A 25,097-nucleotide genomic window follows, 5' to 3' on the forward strand; every position below is an offset into this window, starting at 1 on the left:
TATTTACATATTTATTACTCAAAACAGCCTTGAGATATACTACAATTGTCTCCTTTTCACAGATAAAAAGGCTGAGGTAGAGTGATAAGCAGCTCCCTCAAAGCAGGGAAGTTACTGACTTCTGAGTTACTGACTGAGTCAAGTGACTAAGCGGAAGCCAGCCTGCAGGGGGAGGGTGGAAACTGGACTAGAAGGCCTTCTGGTTCCAAAATCAAAGAGTTTTCCTTCCTAGAGAAAATGCTGAATCAAGCTATCCCAGGGAATATGCCACGCGAGTGCTGACCTAACTGCATGTCCTCATTCTATGGAAAACTCAGCTACTGGAATATTAAAGAGCGATACAAACACCAAAGAAAAAGGGAGGCTCAGATTTCCTTAATTAGCTGTTCAAAGTTCTCAGCTAATGTCATTTTAATTTTTCATCTATTTTCTATCACCTATATAGTCTGTGCAAATTACCCCCCCAAAAAATTTAAAGCCTTTCAAAAAATTAACTATTTGGACTTTATATGTTGGAATTCTCACTACATTTTTCTCCTACACTGTAATATTTTGAAGGCTTTTTACAATTCATGTTTCTGGCAAACTTTTTTCATTAGTATTCACAGTAGAGCTAAGCTCATATAACATTGCCCAGACTACAATTAATTTGAAGCTGCTATCCAGCCAGGCTGATTTAAAATCCCAATTCTGATAGCATGCTATACCGGTGCCTTTGACAAAATTAGAAGCCTCTTCTTCCTTTCTAGAAAACCCTCACATATCAAAACAAAAAAGATTTTTTTTTCTCAATGTGTTTGAAGCTGCAAGTGATAATAGATACTTTTTCTGAGATCTCAGTTGTTATTCTCTGACAGGTTTCTCCTTCAGCTCAGGTCCAAAGAATGGGCGATGACCAACAAGTGAAAAGTGACATTTATTTCCCTGCACTAAATTGAAAATAGTCACATTTGTGTTCAGTCTTCAATGCCATCATTTAACTATTGAGCACCTACTATATCCCAAGTTCCTGTAGCTACTAGAGACACATCAGTGAGCAAGATAAGCTGTTTCTCCTCTGCTTTTATGAAGCTTCCATTCTATGAAGAAGGGGAACAAAAAATAAAATATATATATGGGAGATCACATTTTTAAAACACAGAGAAGTTCCACCTCCAGGAAAGAGAATGCACAATAATGCATGGGGGTGTTTCCTAAGAGTGGGGTCCAGAGACCCAGGCACTGCCCTTCCCCTCTCTGGCTCACACCCTACTGCAGGCTCAGTGGGACAAATTTCTGTGCCATGTGTTCCCAAGTAGCTCAGAGCAACTCTACCTAGAAATATGAGCCTTCCTTATTTTACCAACAGAGAGCAAAAGTCCTTTAAGTGCCCTAAACTTTGTCATCAACATCTGGTCACTTTTAGACACCCTTAATTGTCCAGAATCTATTTACTTCACTGTCACCATTCAGATGGGTTGTTAGCCAAATTCTATATAATTCCACAAGGCAGTACTAGGTGCTGAGAGTGACGGTTACAGCCAGCTGGATTGCCCGACACAAGGAAGAATTTCCCAAGAGTCAGAGATATTTTAAATTCAAGCAAGGCTGGGGCTTGGTGAACAGGATATTAGAAAGGTGATTTATGTATCAGGCTGAGTTGGAACAGATCATCTCTAGGGATCCTTAAAATACCAACATACCACAAATCTAGGTGTGCCTTATGAATGCAAAATCTTCCCAAGTGTAACTTATCTTAAAACATTACTTGAGGATAATGTTGCTAATGAGATAAAAATGCATATATCATGAAGAAATAAGCAACCTAAAATATACCACATGTTAACTAAGCAATAATTTTAATAGCACACAAATACTAATAGCTGCAGCTTAGCAGTGCTTAGTAAGTGCCAGGCAGGTTTTGAGCACGTGAAGCGTGGTATCTCATTAAATCTTCAAGACAACCCAGTGAGATGGGTACTATTATTAGCTCCATTTTATACATGAGGAGGCTGAAGCAAACAGAGGCTACACAGTAACTTAGTGGCAAACCTGGGATTTGCACCCAGGCAGCTGGCTCTCGAGTCTGCTCTGAAGCACTGTGCTCTGTGAAGTTGCCTTGTTGGGATTGGGAAGCATTTTCCTTTTGGATTGGGTTACATAAATATCCTAAAATAGCTAACTTCTTAAAAGAACCTTTGAAATTTGATGAATGAAACTTTTTTGATATAAGATAATCATAAACTTTTTTCTAGATACAATACTTACTAACTTTATTATAATTTACTAAATTATAGAAGTGTTCAGAAAGTTAGTTAAGGTTCCAAATCTTATTTCCTTCCAAATAGTAGCTCAGACACTAGAAGAATCTGGCTCGAAATCAATTATAAAATTTTCCGATGACAGTATAATAAACACACTGCATTAGTTATTTATATTTCTGCTAAATATCAGAGATGCCCAAATTGGTGATTATGACAGAACTGGCCCTCAACTGTGGCAGTTTCCATTACAAAATCCACTTTACAGGAATGCAGGATCCTGTTTAAAAACTGATTTAGACTGATACTTAATATGACAACATACTATTGGCCTTCCCTACCCCTTTGTTTCTTCTTTTTTTTCCCCCTCATTAAAACCATCAAGTCTCCTTCCATTTAAACTAAAAAAGGAAAATGTCAGTTCCAAATTTGGGGATTCTTAATACCTTATGGCTCGTATTTTATAAGTCCATACTTGTAAATATGAATGATATCTAAAGTCTTAATTTAAAAAAACAGAAACAAGTACTAAAATAACTAATTAGCTTCATGAAAATTATAATTATATAATGGATATTATATCCTGAGCCTGCTTCCTACAGAGACATGAGTGGTATATCAAGAACCCGTAACAAATAAAAAATGATTTATGTAAATATTTCTAAATATTCACACAAAGGAAATTTATACATATACATAGAAAGAACATGATAGAAAATTCTAGGACATCATGCACTTTTTAATCTGTGATATATATAAGCTGACAAAAATATCCAGCAAGAATTTAAAATCTTTCCCTCACTCAGAGTAAAATCCAATCATAATGAAAACTAGTTTTTTAAAGGAGACAGTGAAAGAAATAACTTTATAGGCTCAAAATGTCAGCACAAGGCCTCACAAATATTACCGTGTATATCTTCTAGATATGATCGTCTTCATCATTAACCTGGTAAATATCACCCTCCAGAAATTATCTGCATTGCATCATAATATTCCTGCGGCCACAATGGCATCTTTGAAAGCAACTGTGATTTGGAATCATAGAATTTGGAAGCTGAAAGAAAATTGGAAGTTCCTCAGCACAATCTCCCTCACCTGCCAGGTGAGAAAATAAATACTGAGATGCTGAGTGATGTCCCCCAGGGCCAAGACTCCTAGTGAAGCCCTTGACTGACCGAATCTTCATTTGGGCCAGAAGACAAACTCCACCCCAGTCTCCAAGATATCTCTTTCTTCACTCAGAAAGCAGCAATTCCAAAACTTTTTAGTCTTAGGATCCCTTTATGGTTTAAAATTACTGAGGACTCCAAAGAGATTCTGTTCAGATGAGTTCTATCTATCAATATTTACTGCAATAGAAATAAAAACTGAGACATTTAAAAAATATTTATTAATTCATTTAAAACCAACAATAATAAACCCATTGCATGCTAACACAAACAGTACCTCTAATGAAAAATATTTTCTGAAATAAAACATAATTTAGAGTGAGAATAGCGGCATTGGTTTACATTTTTGCAAATCTCTAATTTCTGGCTTAATGGAAGACAGCTGGGTTTTCAGTTCTATTTCTGCATTCAATTTGTTGTGATACATTGTTCTGGTTGAAGGATATGAAGAAATCTGGCCTCACACAGATACGTAGTTAAAAGGGGAGGCCAATCTTAATAGTCTTTTCATATGCTTGTCACTATTTCTTCTTTGATATTATACCTAAATTCAATAAATAAACAGCATTTCTTAAAGGTCAGCTGCAATGTGAGATCGGAATCACATAATAAACTTTTCATACATTATTATTTTAAATCCATTGCTCTCCCCCAAATACTGAGGGAAAAGTATTAACTTTACAGCAGAGAATTCTGGCAGATACCATCTTAATCAAGTAATAAAGGTTAACATCACCAGTAAACATAATGTGACCCTGAGGCCCTGAGAAGGGCACATTACCTATGTGTTGTCCTTCCCAACAACACATTCTCTCAACGCACTCATGAACGAACATCAGATAAACCCAATTTTCTGAAACAACTTATCAGTACTCTTCAAAGGAAAATAAGATTACTGTCACAGATTGGAAGAGACAAGGGGACATGATAATAAAATGTAATGTGATATTCAGAACACAGAAAGAACATTAGTGGAAAAACTGGTGAATCCAAATAAAGTCCATCCTTTAGTTACTAATATTGTACCAAGATTAATGTCTTAGTTTTGACCATTGTTCTGTGAACACATAAGAGGTTATCATAAGGTGAAGCTGGGTGAAGGGTATATGGGAACTCTCTGTACTATTTGTGCAACTCTTCTGTAAGTCTAAAATTATCTCAAAATATAAAGCTTTAAAAAATATACTACTGCTTCTACTATGAAGCTGTGGGATCTTTTACCCACACATGATTTTGTAACATCATGTACTGGTCATCTGGAAAATAATGCTTCACTGAGTTATGCTAATATGCCAAATGTTGACACACTTCTTATACAATATCAAAAAAATCACATTTGCTAATATCTCCATGGGTCTCATTCGAAAAGTATTTAATTATTGAGAAACTGCCCAGTCATGGTGATGCATATAAGTTTTCCAAATTTTAATTTTCGCTTGAAAAATAATATTTTATCATTGGAAACAAATACAGCTGTTTTCCTTGAAATAACGGGCTCACTTTGTTGATTTTCAAAAATCTCTGCCAAATACTGAAGTCTGGATAACCATCATTTATCTGTCAGTCATTATTTCAAGTAAAATAGTATCCCATGAAAAACAGACTAGTTCAGCTTGCAATTCAAACAACTGCACAAGTGCCTTTTCTCAAGACAACCAGTGTACTTTGGAACGTAAAAGTGCTATGTGCGTACCTACCATTTCATCACACAGAACATGAAAAAGACACATATTTGGAGTGTTTACTGCTTCATCAAGAACATTCTAAAATGAAACTGATGTGTGGCATCAGCTGTTTTACCCAATATTGATTTTATACCATCGTTGCAATGTTAACCCAGTGGAACTCACAGACCTCCTGAAAAGATCTCAGATCCGTGACCACACGCTGAGAACCACTGGTTTAAAGAGTTAACCTTCAGCTCCTCAACGAAATATACCACCACTACTTTAGTCAACATATAAAGTACTAAAAAGTCTATGCTAAACTTCGTAGAATGTTTACCAAGAGGCAACAGCTCTTGCTGTCAAGGACTCATAACAATCTAGTGATAAATCCACCACCTGTCTTTAAATCAACCACCACGGGTCGTTTTATCTAAGAATCTGAAAAGACAGTGACCCCTCACCCAGTCTTTATGGGGTAGCCTTCATCCCAACACTGCCTCTTTCCCCAAAAACAGAAGAGATTAACATTCAAATTTATTATTTTAGCAGAGTTATTTCTCTTTATTGTACTTTATTCATAAGACAGGGTTATAACTGATTTATTCAATAAACATTAAGCACCCACTATGTGCTAGGGACTGGGGATTTATCAGTGAACTGGCCCCTCCCTCTCCCTCAAAGGACACATTCAAGGAGGGATAAAGAAGACGGGGAAAATCCTCTACTTGAGAATTTTCACATACGTGGAAAAAGCTGCACGAGTAAAATCAAACTGACTTGACTTTCATAGAACTTACATTTTAGTGGGGGAGATAAATAATAAACATAGTAAGTTATAAACATGTTTTAAGGTGATGAGTGCTTGGAGGGCAAAAAATAGAGCAAGATAAGGAATGGGCATACCAGGGGTTGAGAGGGATTACAATTTTAAATAGGGTGGGACTGACCCTAGAGGTACCACACAGACGAGGAAAATTACCAATAGGTGGTCTTATTCCCTTGTTTCTGGGATTTCCTGTCTCCCCCAGCCCCACTCCTCAGTGCCACTACCATCTTTCCTGCCTATCCTCCAATTTCCAGCTGAAGGTCAAGTTTCTCCTCAAGAGGAGCAAGGTCTTTTCCGTCCTGGCTCTAGATTTAGCCCTTCAGCTGTTAAACTGCTCATTTCAAAGCTACCTGAGCCCTCGCTCAGCTAACAGTGAATGGTCATTTCCCAAATAAATACCCTGACCTGGCTTTTCTCTGTTGAAAGCACACAGCTCAAGAGCAAACTCACTCTGCCTATCATAAGTTGGTTCTAGCTCTCATTCTTTTCCTAAATATGTGGATTCTCTAAATAAGGATTAACTTTTTGAAAACCTACTATGTGCCATCAACTGCTGACTGCTTTACATGTATGTCATTCTTACAACAATCAACAGAATAAGTATAATTAGCAGTATTCTATAGATAATGTAACAGAAGCTCTGAAGATCATAAACGTGAGACTCAAATTCAAATCTTCAAAACAAGAAAAAAAGAAAAGAGTTTTTTATTCACAACCTCCTCCCAACTTCATCAGTCCCTTTGTACCACTTGTACTTCCCTCTGAGCAGAACATATAGAAAATAAAGAAACTGGGCACTGATACAGTCTGTCTTACTGGTAGAGTCTGCAACATTGTATTTCAGGATCAGATCTGATTTTAGCACCAACAATAGGCCTGAATAATAGACTTGCAACTTTAAAAACTGGGTAAAGCGGGCACAACTTTCAATCTCTGGTTTCTCTCACTGCCCCTAACTCTGACCTTTAGTGTAAAGGAAGAGATACTATGGATACCCCCTGCTCAGCAATACCAGCTTGAGCCTCCGCTAAAGAATATATTTCACACTGAGCTCCGAGTTCCTACAACGTAGAGCAAACCCAGCCAGGCCAATGACTCACTTTAGCAAGTGGCCTTAATTATTTATGACTAAGCTCGCTCTCCATATGGCCAGAGGAAGTATTAGTTTTCATTAGCATTAATGAAGAGTAGTCTGAAGAGTAGAGAACTATAACTCTAAAATAGATGTTCTCAAACCTAATTCTAATAAAACAGACAGGGATGATGAATACTGTTCACTTTTGGACACACTATAGTCTTCAAAACTACTACTGAAAACTACAAAAGCAATGCTGAAAGAAAACCTAAATAAATGGGGGTATACCATGTTCATGGATGACAAAACAGATATGACACATGATGGATTCTGTGCACTTTTCATTCTATCAATGGAAATCCTAACCCCTCTCTCTCTCTCTCACTCAAATATAATTAATGTAAATAACCATGGTTATTTTAGGGTAACCTTTAATTTTGTTTTATCTTTTTTAAGAAAATCATCCTTCGAAGTCATTAATTTAACTATTTGTTGGAAAACTGGATGTGCCAGCAAGTCTTGACACTGTAGCACGAAATTACTTTCTAAAATAAAAGCATAATAAGACTGAATAAAATAAAGGAGTGAAAAAAATCATAGTTATTTATTGGTACAAAGGCTTTAATCCCAACTTTAAAAATATATTTTATGATCCCTCACAGCTCTTAGGTCTGCACTCATACCCACTCCATCAAGTTTCCTGGGGACCATCTGCAGAAAGGGTTAAAAGTCCAAAGTTGCCAGTCCAGACCTGCTGGTTAGGAGGCATGTTGCCCAGGGCCTGAGGATAACCAGCCTCACACGGAGTAAACAGAGGCAACTGTGCACTCAGGAATAAATTCCTCAACCAGCACGTACTCTCCTGAGGTTTTTCACGTAGGCTTTTTCCAACAGATTCCAAGTTGAGTAATAAACAGAAATAATAGATTTTGGTGAAACTTCCTTGAATTCAGGAAGATCTGACAATATCATGAAATAGCTCAACACAGTCCTCTGAAATTTTTCATTAGAATTCTTTTCTCCTGAATCATATTAATAAGGTACGATCTGGCCCTGGGGTTTGTACGTAACTACTTACTCATGGGTTGCTCCAGCCCAGAAGGATGGGAAAAGACGCTGAGACCTGCCAGTAGGAGGCAGGGCCAGGCCCAGGTTTGGAAGATTTCTGGATGGATGGATGTTTTCAAACAGAGCTAAATACTAACTAGAAAACAGCTCCCTTATATAACACTCGATTGGCTCTGAGGTAAGTCTAAAATACTGTTATCTACTTTTATCTTTTACTACTCTCAGAGTTACCAGAACTGGTAACTGACTCAACAAGCCTCAAATCGCTTCCATCTTTAAGGGTTAGCGACTTCTATTATTTTCCCACAATTCATCAGGCTGAGCTAATTCTAGGTATTATTATTCCATAAGATATTACAATGTAGCAAAACGATGCAAACCTATTTCCCCCTTCATACATACCGTACACTCTGAACTTAAACTGGCACCCACTTGACTTCAAACTGAGATTTTTGAACACTGTTTTCCAAATGCAGTAACAGTTTGCTGCCCCGAGCCAGCTAAACGGAGGAAATGAGGAACCTGACTTGTTTTATTTTAAGAAGAAAAAAAAACACTTTAAGGCCTGATCCTAGTGCCTTTGAACATTTAACACATAAAACCTGAATTGTTTCATAACAAACTAGAGCTCCCTTTCCTCTCTCTAAGAGCCCTTGGAAAGTATTTATTTAGTTAATGAATGTTAAGTAGTTGTGTTTCTCTCACAAAACAAAAAACAAAACCTCTAGAAGATGCTCTTTGGGCTCCCCAGCTCTGCGAGGCCATATAAGCTCCATCAGCCAAGAGCCTGAAGCAGTAAACTGGAAATTTGGGGAACAATATGGCCACAAGCACTTCTACAAAAGGAAAAACAACTCCACTCTTGGCTCAGCTCCAAAAGGCAATTGAGCCGGTAATGTCCAGGCTAATCTCTGAACAGCTTCTCTGCCAACTTTCTCCTACAGGCATTAGGTTTTTCAGCACGGGTTTTGCAAATAATCTAAAACAATTAATTAGTGCTTTTGAATACACCGCGTACCATTAATGAAACACTGCCAGACAGCCTTTGATAGCGTATTTCCAGAGCTAATTAAACGTGGCTAAACAGAGAGCACAGACTCCCCAAGCACCCAAGAGGGCCGGACTAAGACCTGGCCAGTGACAATGAAGCCACCCCTGCAGACCATCCTGGGGTGATGAAGGTGGGGGGCTGCTGGGTCAGGTCCTCAAGGTTCCCCATAATATGCCAGACCCTGCTCTCAAAGTATATAATTATCAGGCTCTTGAAATTCAAACTATTCTTTCACCCTAAAGACATTGTTTTCTTCCAATGAGTAGAAATTCTAAATTTGATACTTAAAAGTTTGGTATTGCTTCTAGTCAGTATTTCCACCCCCAAAAAGATTGGTTTAAAAAAAATTTTTTTAATATACAGTATTAAAAACTAAATATTAAAATGATTCTCATCCCTAAATTCCCTTCTTTCACAGTCCTGTATAATCTAAGATTACCCACTCCCATAACCTCAGTCATGTGGGAAATCTTTCTATTTTTTTCCCTATCTAATGCCACACAGAATTCCAGACCGCTCCACATGCATGGCCAGCAAGATAAACACATTTTTAGGAGGCCTAGGAAAAAGCTAGCAGGGGGCAAGAAGTAAAAATGCTGTTGCATTCCTCTGAACTTTTCTGGTGCAATTTCAAAAACAGAATGACCACCACCTAGGGCTTGCGGCAAGCTCCAGGGCAGCACTCAGGTTGCTCATTCCCTTCCCCACCCCATGACAGTGATGAGGCCTGAGAAAGCAAATCAGAAAACCTTAGGGGCAAAACTACTTAGGGGCAAAATAAATAAATAAATGTTATTTTAAAAGACAACTCTGCAGGTCCAGAAGTTAAATCTTCTCTGTGTCTTATCTCAATTTTTCATAAATATGGTGTCAGGGTAATAAATATTAATAACAACTAGGGAATAATTTTTCTCTTCTGAAAAATTATAATTTTTTAAAGTTCTAGTCTGGAGTTTGATTATAGGAATGAAGTAGGGATTGGTGAGGAAGCCAGAGTTACAAACTAGAAGAGCTCCAGCAGAAACGAGTTGAGCCTCACTTAACATAACCGTTTTTAACACCCTTGTTAACCTACCTCGACCCTCCCTTTTATCCAGTCAGCTGTTACCATCCCTCATTACCTAGTCTCCTCAACCACAGCGGCCTGTACTAATGTCCCCATGCCCACTGAACTAACACAAGTCTCCTATGTTAGTCTAAGTCACAAGGCAAGAAATGGGAAAAGGGAGCCCTGGCCACTGTGGCTTAGTTGTTTGGAGCATCAGCCTGTACACTGAAAGGTCACGGATTCGATCCCCAGTCAGTTTACAGACCCAGATTGTGGGTTCAATCTCTGGTCAGGGTGTGTACAGGAGGCAACAGACTCTCACAACATTGTTTCTCTCTCTCTCCCTCTCCCGTCCTCTCTCTAAAATCAATAAAAAACATATAAAAAATAAAATAAAGAAATGGGAAAAGGCAAAAGAGGTACATATAAGGAAGAACTGGGGGAGAATTCCTTCCTTAACAACTGTGATGGTTATGCTAAGGTGTAGCCCCAGCTAGTAAGTAATAAAGACGCACCTGGTTCCTGCAGGTATGCCACACTTACAACTGGAGAGCTAAAAGCATCTGTGGAACTCACTCCCTCAAACCAATTTCCTCATCAACACAGGGATCCCTCTGACCCAAATGAGTACTGAAAGGTTTTCAAAGTAGCTGTTTCAAAGGCATGCTAAAGCCAAGATTGCTTTTATGACAGTAAGAATTTTCTAGAAGATGTTTGCCGGCTCTGTGTTTCAATTTGAGCATTAAGGAAAAAAGACTGATCTACACTGTCAAAAGTGGTCCTCAGACCTGCAACATCAACGTCAGACAGGCCTGTTAAAAAATTACAATCTGGCCCAGCCAGCGTGGCTCAGTGGTTGAGCATCGACCTAGGATCCAGGAGATAGTGGTTTGATTCCCAGTGAGGGCACATGCCCGGGTTATGGGCTTGATCCCCAGCGGGAAGCATGCAGGAGGCGGCCGATCGATGACTCTCTCTCATCAATGATGTTTCTATCTCTCTCCTTCGCCCTTCCTCTCTGTGAAATCCATGAAAACATATTTTTTAAAAATGTACAATATGTGCCCCATTGAGGCCTACTAAACAGAATCTGCATGTTAACAAGATCCCCAGGTGATTCATCCTGATCTAACGTCTCTGTTTATAACTTCCCATTCCAAAAGCAAGGTGGATATACCTCACCCTCAGGCAAAACCAATATGAATATCAATATTATAAAAAATTTTAAGTGATTACTTTCTTTACAGAAAAAAATTTGCTTTAAGTATCAAGCTCCTTGCTCACACTTAATATGTAGTTTAATTAGTAAAAATGAGTTTACACACAACACATTTATTTACTACATAAACCTAGATGCAACTGTATTTCTCTGAAACACTAGTTTGGCTATGAGAAGCACTTTTGCAAAAGGTAAGACTCTCAAAACCCACTACCCTGAAAAAAACAGGTCCCCTGGGAAATGAGAAGGATCAGACCAAAATCAGGAGAGAGAGTTGAGAAGAGGGGCCCAGGCTTTTAAGACAGTGATTTTTCAAGAACAGTCATTCACAGAGCAAAGAGATTTTCTTTAGATGTTTTGGGGGGTTGTTCTGTGTTTTAAGATACAGCTTTCACTGTTGTGAAAGAAGTAATTATTTTTACTATCAGGTTATCACATAGTGTTTTGCTGATACAAGTCTTTATTGACATACCTCCCCAAAAGGAACAAATTTAAAAAAAAATCACAAAATCATTCTTAATTCATAAGCATATCCCTCCCACCGGCCCCTCCTTCTAAAATCTTCTCCTGGCCACCATCATCTCTTGCCTCAATTATTACAATAGCCACCAACCAGTATCCCTAAATGCACCCTTACCCAACCGTCTATTCTCAACACAGCAGCCAGAGTGATCCTATTAAAACATCCTTCAGGTCATATTCCACTGCTCAAACCCCTCCAGTGGCTCCATCTCACTCACAGTAAAAACTTCACAATGGCCTACACGGCTTTACACAGCCCCAAACATGCCTCCCAATTAAATCTGACTCTCCACTCTAGCAACCAGCTGGCCTGCTGACTATGGCTTAAGCAAACCATCGCCTCAGGATCTTTGCACTTACTTTTCCTGCTGCCTGAAATGCTCGTTCCCCACAGATATCTCCACTCACCTCACCTCCTTCAAAGCTTTGCTCAAATCTGCTATAAGTCTCTTTCCAGTGAGGCTGTCCCTAATCACCTTACTTTGAACTGTGTACTCCCCCACTAACAATCCCTAGCCCCTTTGCTTTTCCCCCATTGAACCTGCTAAAATTTCCATAATTGATTTTTTTTGTTTCTGGTCTCTCTCTCCCCACTAGCATGTAAGCTTCATGAGGACAAGGACTTTTGTTTGTTTTGATCACTGCTCTACCTCCAACACCTGGAATAGTGCCTAGAATGCTCAATAGATGCCCGCTGAATAAATCGATCAATCAATTAACACTTTAGGAACCTTAACCATGCTGTAGAAAGTAGGAAAAACTCACTGTTTGCACCAACCCCAAAGTCTCCCCTTTCTGTGCCTATGAAGCCAGAAAGGCATCTGAGACTTGGTAGGCACTCAAACTTTGCTGACCAGACCACAAGTTCTCATCGAAACACAGCAGTTATTTAAAAGTTGAAAGAAATGGAGAAATGATAAATGGTTCTTTCCACTAACTCAAAAGAAAAGGGAAGATAGGAGCTGGGTGGCATTTTGCTTCACATGCAGCAATGAAACAACAGAGCTGGCACGCACAGATGTGTCCCACTGGAAAAGCTGGTCGTAGCAAAGTGCTGCAGCAACCGGTGGCATCACCAATGGAAACAACAGGGCAGGAGCCACCACCAGAAGCTGACGCTCTGCTCTCCCCTGAGGCCTGTGCTACCTAAGCATCCTTTAGATTGGGACAGGAGGGTAGAGAGGAAGGGAGGTGTTACTCCTGATGCCTCTAGTCTATGTCTAGGCTAGGACTAAGTTATTCAGGCACATGAGGACAAAGGGAAGTTTTACTAAAATTGTTTCCTTTTGCCATAACTACCACTTATTACTATACGGTTTCCCTTCATTGCCAACAGAGAGAATAACTTTTAAAAAAAAATGAACATTTTCCTTTGAAAGCAGTAAGATTTTCCACATTCCACTCTAGACTTTTTTTTAAGATTTCTAAGAGTTGGCAGGATAGGACAGGAGAAGAGCTGGGCCTCAGTCCTCAGAGCACCTGCTGCCTCCTCCTTGGAAGGGATGTTCTGAGAGCAAGTGCATTTTTTAGCCCTCTAGAATTCCACCTGATTTGCAGTCTCCTCTAAGAGAGCAAAAATATAACTATATTGGACTTCAGGATAAATCTTTTTAGGCCACTCTGGCAGAGAATGTTTTAAAGAAAAATGAAAGTTGGCCCAGTGGTTGAGTGTCAACCCATGAACCAAGAGATCACTGGTTCGATTCCCCATTAGGGCACATTCCCCGGGTTACAGCCTCGATTCCCAGTAGGGAGAGAGCAGGAGGCAGCTTATCCATGTTTCTTTCTCATCAATGTTTCTCTCTCTCCATCCCTCTCCCTTCTTCTCTCTCTAAAAATCAATAAAAGTATATTTTGAAAAAAGAAGAAAATGAAAGTTGGTGGCTCACATGGATGCAGAGCAGGCTAGGCCAGTTTCCCAAGAGGGCGAGCCCCGCGATGCCCCCATGCCCACGTGCAGTGCTGGTCCTGAGGGAGGGCCTCGCATCAGAACACTTTCCGGGATACTCGTACTTCCAAACATCAGCACCTGGAGCTCGGAGCTCTGTCAACGATTCAAGGTGGCCCCAGAGTGCTAAGAAGTAGTTATCAAAGCAAAGTAGCTTTTAAAAAACCTAATTTCCTATATATACCATTTGTGAAAGTATAAGTTTTGAGCAATTAAACAGCTGTGGGGGCACACACAGCTCTGTCCTGATGAAAATGTTGATAAATGTTTATAAAATAGACCAATACTGGTGCCCTAAAATAAATCAGGAATCTAGAAAGCGGGAGGCAATTATACAGTCTAGGATAAGAACACAAAGGAGAGAAAACCCTAGGTTCTGCTGATTTGTCTGACATTAAATCTATGTATAATCTTATTGATGTTCTTGGTAAATGTCTTTCTTACACTATACGCACATCTGGCTACCCAACTGTTAGTAAACTCTCCTTGCAAATGAAAAAAAAAAAGACTTTAATTAGATATAATATATTACACACACACACACACACACACACACACACACACAAAGCAAAAAGAGATCTCATCATGCTTGGGTGTCTATGGTATCTCCAAAGGAATACAACTTAAAATGCAGGCCCCTCTATCTACTCTGTTGTTTTTTGTTTTGTTTTTTTAATTTATTGATTTGAGGGGGGGGGGGGAGGAAGGAAGGAAGAGAGAGACAACTTGTTGTTTCACTTATGCATTCATTGGTTGCTTCTTGTATGTGCCCTGACCAGAGATTGAGCCCACAACCTTGGGGTATTAGAACAATGCTCTAACCAACTGAGCTACCCTGCCAGGAACTACTCTGGATTTTTTAATGCAGTTCTTTGCTCTTTAAAACAAATAGAAAGTTGGCACCATGGTGATAGCTGGCATTAAACTGACATATCTTTTCCCTGTGTATCCAAAAGTGGATTTAAACACAAAAGTAGTTATAATAACCACCTAAAAACAATAATAATCACAGACCAAATCAACTAGCTGCGTCCAGAGATTTAGGGTTGGCAAAAGAAGGCCTTGTGGAATTTGCTTTGAACCTTCAAGTCATTCGCTCCTCTACCCTTTCCATCGCCTGGTGGCAGCCCCACGGGCACTCTCCCCGCCTTCTTGCCGTAATGAGTTGGGCCTCTGATCACTCAATTGGCAGAGCCGAGGAAACCATGGCAGAACCACCTCTGCGGTCCTCAGGCCATTAATCTCAAGTCCAAGAGAAAGAACGCCAGTCCCTTTGAGCAGCGTAATAGAAAAAGCATGAACTGTGGAGTTGCTTCCCCTCTGCCAGTTACTAGTTTTATGACTGTACATAAATAACCATTTTCACTTTTCAAAAATTTATTTCTCTCTCCTTATATATTACATCTTTCTTCTCCAAGACTCAGTTTTCTCATTGGTAAAATGAGCATAATAATAGTAGGAGGAGTGGGAGCAGTGGTAACAATTACAAAACAGTGATAATGATAAATACCTACCTAGCTGGGTTTCTGCAAGGATTAAATGAACCGATACATGTAAGGTGCCCATGGAGGGCCTGGCTGGCGCTGTTTCTGGAGATGCTAAGGGGGACACTGCAGCAAAAGGCCATCGGGCTCATCAGTGCAGCCTGTCTGCAGAAGTTTGCTGAGTTCTGGTTTGACCGAGAGTTGAACCACCTTTCTAAATTGCTTTCTCTAAGTCTCATTACTCTCTTTCTAGAAATGAAAAAAACAATAGCTGTCTACCCCAGGGACTGCTTTGAGAATAAAATGAAATACTAGGTATAAGAGTGTTTTGAAAACTATAAACATAAAGTGATATTACAGGCATACCTCAGATATTGCAGGTTGGGCTCCAGGACCACCGCAATAAAGCGAGTTGTCATCTTTCTGCTGGTGGAGGGTCTTGCCTTCATTATGTAAAAAACACAACCTCTATGAAGCACAATAAAGTGATGTATGCCTGTGTTATCAGTTTAACCTCCCTTAAGGCTGCCAGCTTGTCCCCTTCTAAACCAAGTATTAACCAGCCAGCATTTCTGCTTGCTGTCCCACAGACACAAACAGTTCAGAGCTTTCTTTGCAGGAAAATAGCTCCAGCTAAAACCACTTCTATTTCCCTGTGAACTATACCTGGAATTGCAGGTATATCTAGGAGAGATAAAAAAAGAAATATGCTTGCTTAATAGAAATGTGTGTGCAGATTGTAGGCAAGCCTCCAAAAGGGCATGTCTGGGCACCAAATGGAAACAGTAGAATGAGGGAAGCAGCCATCCCATCAACACCCGCAGGCACAGAGGTCAACAGAGTCTCTGCAGAGCTCACCTCAGCAGCAGCCCTCCGACCTGGCCAAAGAGGCCAGCGGAGTATAAACAAGTCCATACCTTCCACCCAAACCAATTTCCCTGAATTCTGTCTGTGCCTCTTTTTCTTGTTATTAAGGCTCCTGGGATCACGGCCCTACTTAACTCTGGCAAGCCTGAGTCAGCAGTTAATATTTTTTAAAGATGTGTAGCAGAACAGTTTTTAAAGTGAAAACTTAGTGAGCCTTAAGCTTATAAGAGCAAGCATTTATTTTTTAAAGTTCCCACTTTTCTTAGAGAGATTACAAGATCTAAGGTAAGGTGCCAAAAACCTAAGGTGGGCCCAGCCGGTGTGGCTCAGCGGTTGAGCACTGACCTATGATCCAGGAGATTGTGGGTTCGATTCCCAGTCAGGGCACATGCCTGGGTTACAGGCTCGATTCCCAGTAGGGGGCTTGCAGGAAGCAGCCAATCAATGGCTCTCTCATCACTGATGTTTCTCTCTCTCTCCCTCTCCCTTCCTCTCTCTGAAATCAATAAAGACATATTTAAAAACAAACAACAAAAAAACCCTAAGGTAGTTTCTAATCAGGAGGCATTACAGTCCCAACACAGCTCCTGTTCACCAAGGGTGTGGCCCTCCCTCCCCACTATGCTGTCAATAACCAAGGAACAAGGGAGGGGAGGAAAGTGTGAATTTTGTCAAAGCAACCACTGACCCTGGGATGTGGCTTGCTGCCCCCTGCCTCCCTCACCCTGGGCCTCAAGCAAAGAAGGAAAGGCCCAGGCAAACCCCTGGGGCTGGAAAAGCAGCCTCCTACTATTCTAACTCGGGCTCACTTTATGTGCTGGGCTGCGCTCTGTCCCTCCCCGGCCGTGTATCTAAACGAGGCCTTTTACAGCCTTCCCCACTCTGCAGCCAAGAACTCTACAGCAGAGCTCCGTGGCCATGTCAGGGAAGTAAGAATATAATAAAGGAGGTCCATTACTTGAGGGCTCCTTGGGTTCTGATGACTTATAGACGTTTCTTCTGAGGCCAAAGGGGTTTAATCTGGTTCCAGGATGTCTCATTGGGGCTCCTCAATCAAACGCAGAGGTTCACTCATTCCACATTCAGGTTCTCTTCCACAGAGGCTCCGCTGGAGTGGCTGATGGGCCGGACTTGAGAGCCAACGGCCAGGGTTCAAGTCCCACCTCTGGGACTTCATACAAATTATTAACCAAGTTGAGTCTCAATTTCCTTGCTTGTAAAATGCAGGTTATGACAATAAAACTAATACCCACCTCATATTTTATCTTATAAAGACAAAATAAATGAGCTGGCAGACGGAGAGCCCTTGGTACATGGCAGCCTATGTGCCAGGCACTCTTGTCTCTGAAGATAATGAGGCCATATGCTCAGCGTCACTTTTTAAGTCCACAGTTTGAATTCTCAGATTAATAGTGTATGCCTTTGGCTACAGGGGAATGGAAGAAGAGAGAATCCAAACCTCAAAATGATATCCGCAAGCCTCACTCTGACATTTAAGTTCCTACACAATCTACTCCTCTCCTTCCTTCCAAGCAGACCTCTTGCTACATTGCCATACTAGTCTTCTAGATCACTCAGTCTTTAAAAACATCAAGCACCTAAGGGCCATGTACTTGCTAGCCATGTTCTCCCATCTGGTCAACCCATTGCCTCCCTCACTTTAGATCCTTCTTGGCCTGCCAAGCCGAGCTCAAACCTAGCACTTCGCAAAGCCCTCCCTGGCCACTCTAACCCAGCAGGGCATCCCCTGCGGACCCCTCTGAGGCCTTGTGGCTTTTACTTAGCACTCACCATACATTGATTATTTTGTTATATGGTTATATTTTATATGCCTACCTAAAGTACAAGTGAATCACAGGAAGGGATGAATCAGACATTTGTTTGTATATCCCTAAGTGGCTAGTGCTATGCTTTGCACTTACTTAGCAGGGACGCAGTAAGTGATTTACCCGATGTTTCAAGATGGCCTGGAGCAAACCCATTATCATTCTTTTTAAATGAACACCTTCTGATCAATAATCCCTTGAGACTTCAAGTCTCAATCTACAGACCTAGAATAAGCAGGTTTATGGTTAAATCTGCCACTTAGATGTGTGACCTTGAGGAAGTTACTTCACCTGTCTGTGCTTCCGTTTCCTCATCTGTAAATGGGGATAATCAAAGTACTTACACTTTGTAAGGCAGTTATGAGAAAGAAATTGAGGTAATACTTTGAAAAGGGCCTGGCACACGGGAATTAATTAATTGCTTTGTAAATATTCAGGATTATTATCGTTACTACTATCTTCTTGAAGTTCAATTCATCCGGAATGTCCCAAAAAGCATTTTGTCAAGTGTGCTAAGCCTATACAGAAAGCTACTGGATATTAGTACATACAAAACATTTCTCCCTTCTTCATTCATGGGCTCTTCAAACGGCATCTCTACTTCTGTACTATTGATCAGTTGCCCCATGTTGTTACAGAATCTGTAATTCTACTGCACCTTCAATTTTACTGTACACCTCAGCAGAGCTCTGAGTGCATATACAACTCAAAACAATATTTACCATGGCTTGAAGGAGGAAGGAAAGTCCTAAGCAAAGCTGATTCACTATCAAATACATCAAGGCTGTACCAGGCCATCAAACTCACCATTTTCCCATGAGGTACCACTTCAGTTATGTTTTTCAATCTGTCCCCGGAGTCAATGAAAGCAGAAAATTCTGCCTCAAACCCATCAAGTGTGATTATACATCTTGTCATTGAAACAGCACATTTTCCATCAAGGCATTTCTCTTTCTCTCTCTCCCTTTCCCTCCCTCCCTCTCTCTTTCTTTCTCTCTCTCTGCTACTTTCAATGAGATTTTAATTAAGATCCATTTTAATGCACAGGCTAAAAGGCAAATAACTCTTCAATCATGAGACAAAATGAAACTGCTGACAGAGACAATGGGCAGTTCAAATTCACATGCTGGCATTAAAAACACACACACACCAAAAAAAAACCCTAGCAACTTTCTCTCAAGATATTTGCAACGAGAGAGACATTCTGCTTTCCAATCTCATAAACCAAGTTCCACAAACTGGCTTTTACTCCGTCTGTGCCTGTACACGAAGACTAGTCTGAGTCTCCTAGAGCTCCCGTTGGTGGTCTGGCTTCTTCATTATAGCACAGAGGTTAAGAGCATAGATGTAAACCTTGGCTCCTCCACTTCCCAGCTACATGACACTGTGTAAGTTATCTAATCTCTCCATATCTCATTTCATCATCTGTAAAATGAGAAAAATAACCAAACCTCCCTCAGAGTTGTGATTAACTGAGCTCATGAAATAAGAATATCCTATCCATGGTTATAGTCTGTAGTTGTTTAGCCCAGTGCCTGGCTGTAGTGCACACTCAATAAATGGTAATTATCATCGTTATCATCTCAGCTGCATGTGAATTCAATAGCCAAAACCAAGAGGCTAATCATTTTTCAAGTCAATGTGTTTCTTGTGAGACCAGCCAGTTTCGAGAACTGGTCCAACAAAATCATTTTATGTAGGCCATTATAGAACAGACACAAAGCAAATGACAAAATAGAGCAAATTAAACTTCCAAATTTGTTAAGTAACCGTGACTGCCAATACTAAGACACTGATATGGAAGATCTGATGTTCTTACTTAAGCAACAATGTTCCAACCAAGCCATTGGTTTCCTCTCATCTCCACCTCCATATTCTGATGAATATTTCAGTACTTTTTTAAAAGTTACATATTTAAACATCTGAAACAGACAAAATTAAATACCTTCAAGCAGCCTATGCTAGGAGTACCTCTTCTATCTAGAAGATCTAATTAGCTTATAATAAAGAACAAAAAGGCCTTCTTGAAATTCTTTTTTTTTAAATATATCTTTATTGATTTCAGAGAGAGGAAGGGAGAGGGAGAGAGAAAGAGATAGAATCATCAGTGATGAGACAGTCATCATTGATCGGCTGCCTCCTCCATGCCCCCGACTGGGGTTCGAGCCTGCTACCTAAGCATGTGCCCTGACCAGGAATGGAACCATGGTCTCCTGGATCCTAGGTCGATGCTCAACTGCTGAGCCACACCCAGCTGGGCTGAAATTCTTTTTATTTATTTATGTTTTAGAGAGACATAAATCCTTCTGCTGCCTCCTGCACACCCCCCACTGGGAATTGAGTTCACAACCCAGGCATGTGCCCCGACCAGGAATCGAACCTGTGACCTCTCCGTGCATGAGAGGATGCTCAACCAACTGAGCCACAGCGGCCAGGGCTTGAAATTCTTATTTAGGACAAGAAAGTAAATGTAATCTATGCATGTAACAAAATTAAGTGGGATTAAGCCTTAGCATATTTGTTCTCTACCCACCTCAACGCTGAAGGTTAGCTAGGTATCTGCATCACCAACGTTAGAATGTCTAGCACTAGTCTATCAAAATGTAACACAGGCAAACATACTATGTATCTGTACAGAAGTTAAATATTTTATTTCCCTGAAGAACATAAATACTCAAGTTTTGCACAAATAACACGTCCTGAATTTTTCTAAACCGAAGAGACTGAGGAAAACTATATCCAAAAGAATATAATCAACATGCAATTTATATTATGTAACTTACCTGCAGTAGCTAAACAGGAACTCATTAGGGCAAACATGGCAATCACATAATGAGAAGTCATTTTTATTTCTCCAAAAGTGTGTCCCATTCAGTCACCTCGGCCTGTAGTTCTTCAGATCGTAGACAATCTCTGCAAATCAGATGTGGCCTTAAAATCCTTCTTTCCAATTTTCAAGTTGTCTGTAAAAATAAACATATTTCAGGAAGAAAACTTAATGCAGGAACTTCTTTTCATAAAGATTAGGGTGAAGTGAAGAACTTCTAAAAAGGGTAAGATAAATTTATCTTAAAAGAGGCCAAAACAGCACTCAAACAAACTGAGATGGGGCTGATAATTACTTCTAAAGGTTTTTATAGCAAATACTTTTGCAAAACCGTATTTACATTTCACATTTGAAGTCTTTGGTTTTATATAAAATTTTCAGGACCACAGAAGAAAATCAAGGTGCGCCTATAATATTACATCACCAGTTATGTGTGGCACTAAAGCAATCAGTGACACTTGATTCATGAATTCCTGGTGCTAACAAGAAAACACAAACAGCTCTGATTAGAGGCTCAATCTAATGTTACAATGCCAGAGTTATCACAAGGATCAAATTAAAATAGATTTAGAATCAATTTGGAAAATAAAGAACCATTAAAAGGCAAGATTCTTATTTTAACTTTTTGCCAGCCTTCTAGCAGGAGAAAAGTGTCCCTTCGTCCCATCTGAGACTATCTGTTTACTGGACTAGAGGGTCCAGAGGTCCTTTTGAACATTTCCCAATCCAGAACCTTGAATGGCAAGTTTTGTGGTGGTTTGCTTAACTTGAATATTGCCCCCTATGGCCCTAAAGAGTATACTCCAAAGTATATTTTCCAGTCCTGTATCCTTCAGCCTGGCACAAGCCACAGAAGTTGTCCAAGTCAACAAACATTTATTGAGCACCTGCTATGTTCCATGCATTGTTTAAGGACATGACTCCTCATCAAGAATAAAAGTTATCCAACACCTGGATAAAAGTAGAAACACCATGCCTGATCTAAGCCCTGGGCAAAGCCAATTCAAGGCCTTTCCAGGAACCATCTCAAATAGCTAGGGACTGCAGCCTTATTGTCTTCACCCAGAAAATACCATCCACACAACCAGCTTGCTACCTTCAGAGACAAAGCCAGCCTGGGCACTTGTAGATACAGTACAAAAATATTAAAACAATGGCAAAATGATTTTCTGAGTGTCCTAGTTCACTATGTTAAGAGAAAGATACTTAAAATGGTTCTTTACAGCAGTAATACTAATTTCCTATGAGAAGCGGGGAGAGAAACAGGGAGGTTGTGTTAGCATAGGTAGCTAGTTAGATATTAACAAAAGAGAAGGGAGCTAAACTAGCTAAACCTGATTAAGTCTCAGACACCCCAGGGGACAGCCGCATCCTCTACCAAAGGGATTTAACCCCCCAGCAGGCAGGAAAGACTTGCTTTCCGATCTCCCCCTGAGAATAACTGGCCTGTTCACTGGATTACCAGGGGGAGGAATAAAGTGAGGGGAATCTCCTTTGCTGGGTGCATGCGCAGGAGCCACATAATGATGCAAAACTGAGGCAGGCAATAGGAGCTAAAATGAGGACCATAAAGGGAGGAGTCCAGCCTGGGAAAATCTGGGGAATGGGCTGGATAGGATAAGGGCACAGAACCCCAGAAGATCCAGGAAAGGGACTGGATAGAGGGAGGGCCCAGCACAAGCCCACAAATAATTAAGGAGAAGACTGGTTAGTTTGAAAGAAAGTTTACCCCTTCCCAAATCCAAGGAAATAACAAAGCCTAACAAAGGCCCTGGGGGGCATGTTCTCTCTCCTTGGTGGCTGGGGGGCCAATGTGCAGCACCAAATGAGCCAGTCCAAAAAATCTTGCCACTAGGTACACCTCAAATCCTCTATGCGTGTATCCTTGAACTGCGTTTTCTGCGATACCTGGAAGAGTCCTGAATCCTATTTCCAGCCCTGGCCAGTGTGGCTCAGTTGACTGAGCTCACCTTGCACCAAAGGGTCACTGGTTTGATTCCGGGTCTGGGCACCCACCTAGGTTGTGGGTTTGATCCCAAGTAAGGGGGAGTACAGGAGGCAACCCATTAATGTTTCCCTCTCACATGGATGTTTCTCTCTCTCTCTCTGTCTCCCCCTCTCCCTTCGTCTCTCTCTAAAAATTCAATTTAAAAAAAAGAATCCCATTTCCAGACCCTTGCCAGGGCAGACCTGCCTTGATCCTGGTCTACCTACAGAAACAGTTGAAGGACAGTGATGGGAAGGAGAGGAGCCTTTTCACTGAATTGCCGTTTTGAGTTTTATACCATTTGGGTTTTGAAAGTATTGCATATTCAGAAATAATAACAATAAAGTTCTAATTTCTAAAAGAATTTCTTAGACATATCTTGAAACTAAATTATTATATGTGTAGGAGGTCCTGTGGTTCAATCTTAGTATATGATAGTAACTAAAAGCCTACTATGAATAGAATATGGATTTTGATGGCAGTTAAAAGCCTGCCGAGGTTTGAATTCACTCTGCCACTTACCAAATCTGTGATGTTGGGCAGATTTTTCTGCGTACACGAACCTACCATGTGGGTTATTGGGAGGATTCAGTGCACACGCACGCACACGTGTACACACACACTGCTCATTAATATATATAATACTTAGAACAGTGTCAATGCATAATAAACAATCAATAAATGTTAGCTATTATTATCACCATTTGGCCATTCTTTTTGAGGTATACAGGGTGGGGCAAAAAGTAGGTTTACAGTTGTTCATAAGGAAAATAATACAATAATTAATAATAATACAAGAATAAACTCTGTGTTTAGAGTAGTCACAACTATAAACCTACTTCTGCCCCACCTTGCATTTACGTCAACAAAGTAAAGAACTTGGGGTGTGGATATTTATATAATTCTTAGCCAGTGTACAAGCAGCTAAAATCTTCTGTTTATTGAAAAATAAACATTTCAACAGACACAAAAAGGAGATAAGCTAAACAATGAAATTAGTAAAAGAACAAAATTGTCAGTCAAGTTGAGTCACGTCACTGGTGCCACAACGGTCCTGTCTCAAAAACTGACTAAATTATAGAGATGATTTTAGAAGCCAAGAAACTGACTTCAATCATCCCTTGAGGTCCAGCATTTCTGTCACTGTAACTCCACCTCAGATAAAATGGTAGTCTCTTCTGTTACCTTAACAAATCAACAGCAAAGAGAATTTGTCCCTATTTTTTACCTTCAAAAAAAATCAGATTTCCTGAGTGAACCGATAAGAAAAACCCTCTCTTAAAAAAAAAAAATGCAATTTCAGCAAACGCTACAGGCAATTTTCATAAAGCAAAATCCCATAAAGAGATCTCAGAAGAAGATGGCTTCCCAGAGGATGTTTATGGAACACATAAACTGTATCCAGCACGAGGCCTGTGGGAATACTTAATGAGCTTGTGTCACCCCCTGCCCGCAGCTGCACAGGGTCTGTGGGCCTGCGCTCGTTAATCCAGGGGCTTAACCCAGGTCTGAATAAACCTGTGGAAAAGAAAGGCAAACGGTTCTATTAAAAATATAGGCTGCAAATTGCTGACAAGAATATTGGGCAATTATTAAAATGCAGCAATTACAGATATAATAGAGCCAAGCTAAACACTTGGATGCCCAAAGGCAAACCACAGCAAGTTTACACCGGATCTTAAAACATCTCCGAGGAAGTCCGGGACAAGTTGAAACTACTCGCTGCTGCTTCTAACAAAGAAGGAGCTTTTCTTCTTGTAGCTTAAAAGTCCCTCCATAATATAACTTATTCAAAAAGAAAATAAACCGCGGGGAGTTTTTGTCTAATCTTCCCAATGTGGTGACAGGATCTGATGGCAGAAGAGAATGAAAAGGGAGGTGTGCCGCCCCAGCGGCGGGGCGCCAGCTTGGGCCGAGGCTCGCACACGTCAACGCCTTCACACGCAGCTCGGGGGGCAGTTTCCCACCTGCAGGAAGGCTGGACGGCCCACGGCTTCCAGAAAGTTACAGATCTGAGGTAAAACGGGAAAGACAAGCTCCAGGTTCTCCTGTGAGGTTATATCACGCTCAATCGGTAGAGAGCAGGGACTCCCCACCTTGGTTTTCTGACCTCACTGAATCTCCTGGACTTTATGAACTAAATGCTTCCTTTAGAAATACAAATAGGGCGCTCTGAGATCTTGAAAGAACAATTTGGGGTTCAGTCATTCTGCCCGAATTTCAAAGTAATGTGTTCTATCAAAGGGTACCAGAACTTTTAGTATCCTCAAATG

The 25,097-nt window shown here is 40.4% G+C and overlaps 1 protein-coding gene across 2 annotated transcripts in view; it reads right to left on the reverse strand.

The window, feature by feature from the left end:
* TGFBR3 (transforming growth factor beta receptor 3) overlaps nt 1-25,097 on the reverse strand; it is a 183,772-nt gene that overhangs the window by 139,270 nt on the left and 19,405 nt on the right. For both annotated transcript variants that reach the window (XM_081144498.1, XM_081144497.1), the window contains exon 2: nt 20,794-20,973. In XM_081144498.1, the coding sequence (XP_081000624.1) occupies nt 20,794-20,881 (88 nt within the window). In that variant the 5' untranslated portion in view covers nt 20,882-20,973. The remainder of the gene's footprint in view (nt 1-20,793; nt 20,974-25,097) is intronic.

The sequence above is a fragment of the Miniopterus schreibersii genome (assembly GCF_964146895.1).
Source record: "Miniopterus schreibersii genome assembly, chromosome: 8".
In the NCBI taxonomy this organism is placed as follows: domain Eukaryota; kingdom Metazoa; phylum Chordata; class Mammalia; order Chiroptera; family Miniopteridae; genus Miniopterus; species Miniopterus schreibersii.